This window comes from Drosophila eugracilis, unplaced genomic scaffold (genome assembly GCF_018153835.1).
Source record: "Drosophila eugracilis isolate 14026-0451.02 unplaced genomic scaffold, ASM1815383v1 contig_2164, whole genome shotgun sequence".
In the NCBI taxonomy this organism is placed as follows: Eukaryota; Metazoa; Arthropoda; class Insecta; order Diptera; family Drosophilidae; genus Drosophila; species Drosophila eugracilis.
Genome location: NW_024573049.1, coordinates 109,834 through 116,313, shown reverse-complemented (window position 1 = coordinate 116,313; position 6,480 = coordinate 109,834). Strand labels below are relative to the sequence as shown.

Genomic DNA, 6,480 nt, shown 5'->3' with positions numbered 1-6,480 from the left:
ATTGTCTGGTGATTTTCGACAAAGACTTCCGGTTATACCCCGTTCAACACCTGCTGAAACATTTTATGCATGTCTTAAATTGTCCATTTTATAGCGTCATTTACAACTTGATGCATCTTCTGACATATTTGCAAAACAATGGATATTGGAAATGGGCGAAGGCAAATTGATGAGTCCACGCAATCTATCACCTTGCCAACAAACTTATTTGAGATCACTGAAAGCTTATACGAATTGGTGCTAAAAGTTTTTCCACACATTGCACAGAGTTACAAAACTCATCAGTGGCTCAGTACGTGTGTTATATTGGCAGCCAAAAACGTTGATGTCAACACCATCAACATCACTATTCTGAATGGAATACCGGACAACATGTAAATCCATCGATACTATGATGAGTAAGGACGAAGTTGTCTTTTCCGCGGTTTTGGGGCGTGAAAAATCGTGCCAAGTTGCATTGGCATCTCTTAAATACGTATTCTTAAGCCTAGCCTTCTAGCTCAGAAAGCACAAAAATCTTTTAAAGACAATGTCCTCAGGACATCTATTATTTGTCCTTAGGACATTGTCTTTGAAAGATTCTTTGTTCATTCGAGGGCAGTCTGATAAGTACCTAGCCTTACCGCCCGACGGCGTCTCTTTCGCAAGAGAAATTTACTATCGTGTAATACATTCTCGTGGCCGGCTACTGTCGAAATTTCAACCGAATCGTACTCGTAGTTTTGTTTTGACTGCGTGTGGAACCCAATCGCCTCGCAAGAAGCTTGTCTTGGGTTCCCAAGACGATCCCGATCCCGATCCCGTCTACAAAGCAACGACCTGCCAAGCCAGCAATAAGCACAATATCAGTCATATGACTTTTAGTTAGATTAATTAGTTTAAGATTTGATACACTTATTGTTAGTCTCCAAAGAAAACAAATGCTGTCAAATTAAATAGATCTGGTGGAGATTGATGCTTCAGAAAAAAAATTTCCGTACAAGGACTCTGTCTTCAATGAGATTTGTTTTGCGCTTAGCACCAAATCTTTTTAAATTACCCATGTTTTTTAAGTGCACAGTTTGACGCGACACATTAAACTCATTGGCAATGTCTTTGACTGCTATTCCAGCGTTAAACTTTGTTACCGTTGGAAATTTGGTAACCAATCATAGCCCAGCCGTTTTACCCATTTTATTTTATAATTTTAAATAACTTTATATCTTATAAACGTTTAACATTGATCAAAGTTAAACACATAAATTGTTTGTTCTTATCGTGCTTAAAAGTGTAAAAAAATTTCCATAAATACTTGTTGTTTTCAAAATACTTGTACCACGCACAACCGTTGTCTGCATACATTCGGCCAAATGTGGGTGGCAATAGTCATTGGGGGCTACTTTTATGATTAATTCCTTAAATTTCCATTGAAAGGGCTGCTTCCTGCTCCTGTGTTTTGCAACATTTTGCAGGGAAACTTATTTTCTGAGATTGTGCATTTAAGCCCATTGCTAGCACGTTCTTCTTTGTTGCCGCATGATGCCTTATTTCAAAGATTTTTGCTGAAATTGTTGACTTAGAATAGGAGCAATAAGCACTTGTATATCGATCTTCGATGGCACTATCGATTAGAAATATATTCACGATCATATAAAACGCACATAACCATCGGCAAAAAAAGAACAAGCTCCGATATTTTCATGCCATAATTTACATTAACAACGCGTTAATGATGTAAATACATTTAATGCTAGAATATGCTAGATAAATTTTAAAATAAGCTATATATCAAGCTATACGCTAGATCGAGAGTTTTCAAGCTTTTCCAGTTCAAAATATGCTAGAACTAGCTTATAATAAGCTAAACTGGCAACACTAATGTCCTAACAGATTATGTCGGAAAAATATGTCACGTCAAATACGTCTAATTATTTAAAAATTTTCCTGAAATCTAAAATATGGAAATTTTTGAAATTCAAAATCATATTTCTTGATTTTTATCATCATAATTCTTAATATAATTCTTATATTTTCGTATAATCGAAACATATCTAGAAAAAATAGCAACAATAACAGAATATTCTTAACCAAAAATGTTCAACTTAAAAATTTTGTAGGCCAAACCTTCTTTTATAAAAAATTTGTCAGTAATCCGAAATCCATGCCGTTTATCTCTTACATTTTTATATCCGTTACTCGTAGAGTAAAAGGGTATATTAGATTCGTTGAATAGTATGTAACAGGTAGAAGAAAGCGTTTTATGCCTTATAAGGCAGATGTGCTCAAAATCATCTTATGGCAGAACATTTACTAACACAAATACAAGAAAGCGCCCACATATTTAGTAGCGCTATTGTGTTGGTTTGCAGCTGTGTATTGAGCGAAAGAAAAACACCTTATTTTTGCTTACCAATTCATCACTCATTTCAACACTTACGTCGATGGCCCACTGCGAAATAAACTCCATATTGGAAACAGAAGTCACACAGAATGAATTTCAGTGCAGGTTCCCGCAGATGTTCTCAGAAAAAACAAGAACAAAATACATTGGAGTTGGCCACGGAATGAGACGAAAAGAGGAAAACGAAAAATAGTCGAAGCTTATGGGCGAAAACAAATGAGCACTCAGATATATATAAATAATATTTATTCTTGATCAGTATCAATAGCGAAATCGGTTAAGCTATGCCCGCATGGCGGTCGGTCTGTCGCTATGTCTCAGGAATTTTAAGAGATGCAGAGTCGAGATTAAGCAGAAAGATTCTTGAGGACCATGCGCAGTTTATTTCAGCATCCTGCCACGCCCACTATAACGCCCACAAACCGCGGACAACTGTGGCTTCCATAATATTATAGTGTATGACTTCGTTTGACCTTGTGTAACATATTTTTCTCCATATCTACCATAATTTTTTGAAAAAAGATGGGGCTTTGTCAATTAACAATGAATATTTTAAAATGGTGTAAATATTGATAACCATGTTGTTATTCAATGTTTACAAACCCAGTGATGCACACTGTAAATAAATATTACAGGAAGTAAATGCACTTGTTGGCATAATTATTGTGCGGAAAAAACGCCCGAGTGGGTTCGATTTCTAATATGCACTGATTTTTAATGTTCGATTTCGAGATTATAATGGAGAGATATGTACATGTATGACTTGCATGTATAAGAGTGCGTAAGGCGAATTCAAAATATAAACATATTATTACACTTAAGTAGAACAAGTTGGCAAGAATTCAAATTATTATGCAAATTAACAAAGATATTTATAAAACAATAATAATTAAATGAAATTAGCATTAACTTATGATGTCATCGAACATTCACCAGGAGTATTCAAACACCAATTTGCTCAAGCAGGGGCGCTATCTTACAGATGGGTCTTCAAATGGTTCCATTTTTCACCTTGATCTCGGCCGCTTTTACTCGTCCATCAGCTCCGACATGCGTGTTGGTGATGCGACCAAGGATCCATTCCTGGGGAGGTGTGTTATCCTCGTGAATTATGACCATTAGACCAATTTGAATGTTGGCATTGGGTTTGAGCCATTTGGACTGCGCCTGAAGCGTATGTAAGTAATCACGCCTCCATAGCTCTTAGAACTGTTGCTTCAAATACGTTACGCGCTGCCACCGCGTAAGATAGGTCTGCTCCCGTCAATTGAAGGCTCCGGTACGGACATTAAAGAGGACCCAATTAGCAACTGCCCTGTGCTAAGCGCCTCTCCATCGTTTGGGTCTTCGGAGAGGGGTGCCATTGGTCTTGAGTTTAAGATTGCCTCCGACTCGATTGCAGTCGTTTGAAGCTCCTCGTACGTTAGCCCAGTGTTGCCCAAGTTTTTCATCATTTGGCTTTTCATGGACTTCACTGCGGCCTCCCACAAGCCACCAAAGTGGGAAGCACGCGGAGGGATGAACTTGAACTCGAATACTACGATGCTGCTGAACTTCTGCACATTCAATGTGTTGGCTTCGTCGAACAGCTGCTGCTTAAAGTCCTCGAGCTGCGATCGTGCACCGACGAAATTAGTTGCATTGTCACCATAAATGCGTAGTGGGATGCCTCTGCGACTGACGAAGCGCTTTAAACAAAGAATAAAGTTATTAGTAGACAGATCAGAAATGTGTTCGATGTGGATTGCTTATTACGAAAAGCATATAAACACGGCCATGTATGTTTCATATGGAACCTTGCTTCGAATGCGGTATGATGTGGCAAATGGTCCACATAGGTCGACTCCAGCTACAAAAAAAGGTCGTTGTGAATGAAAGCGATCAACTGGAAGTGATCCCATTATTTCTTCCATTAAATGAGGCTTATAATGGTAACAGTGTGTGCAGCGCCGTACAATCTTTCGAACAATTTCTCTGGCGTTTACATCGCCAGGAAGACGCAGGATTCCAACAAGAGCCTTTGGTCCATCGTGCGCGTACTGCCCGTGAAGATATTCAACAAACTACAATGTGAAGCAATGATTCTTTGGAAAAACAGGAAAAAGGCATCGTTTGAAATGGGTGCCTTTGCTAAGCGGTCTCCTACACGTAATACTGTTATAGAACGGTTTGATCCGTCAGTCGCTGCTAGGAATAAATTTAGTTTATGAAATTCGGGTTTTAAAATCTTGTTTAGCTGCTGGATTTCGTTGAAAAAGGTCTTTTGCTGAATATGTGATACGATGTGCTTGAACGCGTATTGCGATTCAGTTGCTGGTGTATGAAGTACATCGACTAGTTCACTTTCCTGTTGAAGACGCGCAACACAAATGCTATGACTCGCAAAATGCGCCGATAGGATGAGAATTTGTTTATAAAGTAGTCGAATATATATCTTCCTTGCTACCACTATCGGTACATGTGAGGACTGTTAACTTTCGCAGCTCGAACTCTTCATTGGTCTCCTGAGAATTTGGTACTGGTTGAGGCCATCCAGATGAGTCCTGAAGTAAGAAGCTTGGTCCACGAAACCATATAGTTTCCATAAGCTCCGACCCTGAACGGAAACGTGCCTCCAAGTGATGTTTGACGTGGTTGATTGCATCTCAGAAATCGGTTGGCGACGAAACAGTTTAGCCTGGATGAGTGCATGTCTGGAGTGTGTTTTACCACTGTAAAACTATTCTTGAATCTGTCTAAAAGAAAATGTTATTTACGTATTTTTCGAAATTTTGCTTAATCTTGGCCCATGTTTGACACAATTAATATGCGGCGCACAATTCTAGCCGCGGCAATGAAATTGCCTTAATTGGGGCCACATTAGACTTGGCGATGATTAACATTGATTTAAACTCTCCATTTATGTATGTTTGTAGATATAGACAACAGCCATAAGCTCGCCATCTGAAAATCCGTGTATTTCCGATAGATTTCTTGGTGACGAGTTTATAAATTGATTGAATTTGGATTGAAGATTGTGCAAATCTTCTATTCGCTTTCACTGAGATTGAGGCTCAGGGGGAAGTGGATCGTCCCAGTTTAGACGGTGCATCTACAACTCTTGGACCAATATTTTGCATCGAATGACGACTGGTGATACGAGCCCTTGTAAATCGTACAAGTGAGCTACAAGTGAAACGATGCTCCGCTTGGTGATAACAGAGATTGTAGGTAGGATATACCTGAAACAGAACACATCTAGTTTTGGTTGCCACGACATGCCCAATTTCTTCGTTACATCTGTGGTATCAATCTTGAATTGAAACTCTTCTCCGTTGCCTTCTATGTTGCTTGTGTTCCACTTTTCAAGCTCTAATCCAGCCTTAGAAAGTATGCTGGTGACCTCTGCAGCCTTGAGATCTGCTCCAGTAAGGAGGTCATCAACGTACATATCTTCTTTAAGTACGGCTGCTCCGATGGGAAACTGATTAGAGAAATTATCCGCAATATATTTTAAGCTCCTGATTGCTAGAAATGGTGGGCAGGACATGCCGAACGTGACAGTGTTGAGATGAAACACTTCTAAAGGCGCAGCTGAGGATTCTCTCCATAGAACAAGTTTGATACATATGATCGACTGGTGATACTTCAAACTGGCGATACATCTTGCATATATCAGCTACAAGTGCATGACGATGTAAGCGAAAGGCAAAAAGTGTTAAGATAAGATTCTGCTGGATGCTTAGCCAATCATCAACACCTCATTCAGAAAAAGGTTCGACGTTGTCTTGCACGATGCATCAAACACAAAACGCAGCTTGGTAGTCGTTATTTCTGATCTAAGGACTACATGATGATTATATAATGTGTCTTTTGAGAGTCGAAATCAGATGCCAATTGCATGTTATTCAAATCTATGTATTCCCTCATGAATTGAACGTACAACGGGTTGCGGCTCAACCTATCCAACCTTTATCTTGCAAAAACTGTAATGTCCAAGCAAGGAAGGCCTGAACCCAAAGAAATTTTGCCATTTGAGAGTAAATCAAAAAACTCTTGTGTGGTGATGAGTAGGTCAATCCGGTGAGGCATGTAGAAGCCTGGATCTGCAAGGTCAATCT

The 6,480-nt window shown here is 39.2% G+C and overlaps 1 protein-coding gene across 1 annotated transcript; it reads right to left on the bottom strand.

The window, feature by feature from the left end:
• Nucleotides 1–3,370: 3,370 nt before the first annotated feature.
• On the bottom strand, nt 3,371–5,810 carry LOC121530063. Its single transcript, XM_041818438.1, has 3 exons — nt 5,658–5,810; nt 3,664–4,068; nt 3,371–3,547 (listed from the first exon to the last, which is right to left on the bottom strand). Exons 1-3 carry the CDS (start codon nt 5,808–5,810, stop codon nt 3,371–3,373), a joined length of 735 nt encoding a protein of 244 aa, XP_041674372.1.
• Nucleotides 5,811–6,480: the final 670 nt, after the last annotated feature.

Coding starts and splice junctions, on each gene's coding strand:
- LOC121530063 (XM_041818438.1), bottom strand. CDS start 5,810: ATGTACGTTGATGACCTCCTTACTGGAGCAGATCTCAAGGCTGCAGAG. Junction 4,069..5,657: donor TCAAGATTGATACCACAGAT/GTAACGAAGAAA, acceptor CTTTGTTTAAAG/CGCTTCGTCAGTCGCAGAGG. Junction 3,548..3,663: donor TTGGGTCCTCTTTAATGTCC/GTACCGGAGCCT, acceptor CATACGCTTCAG/GCGCAGTCCAAATGGCTCAA.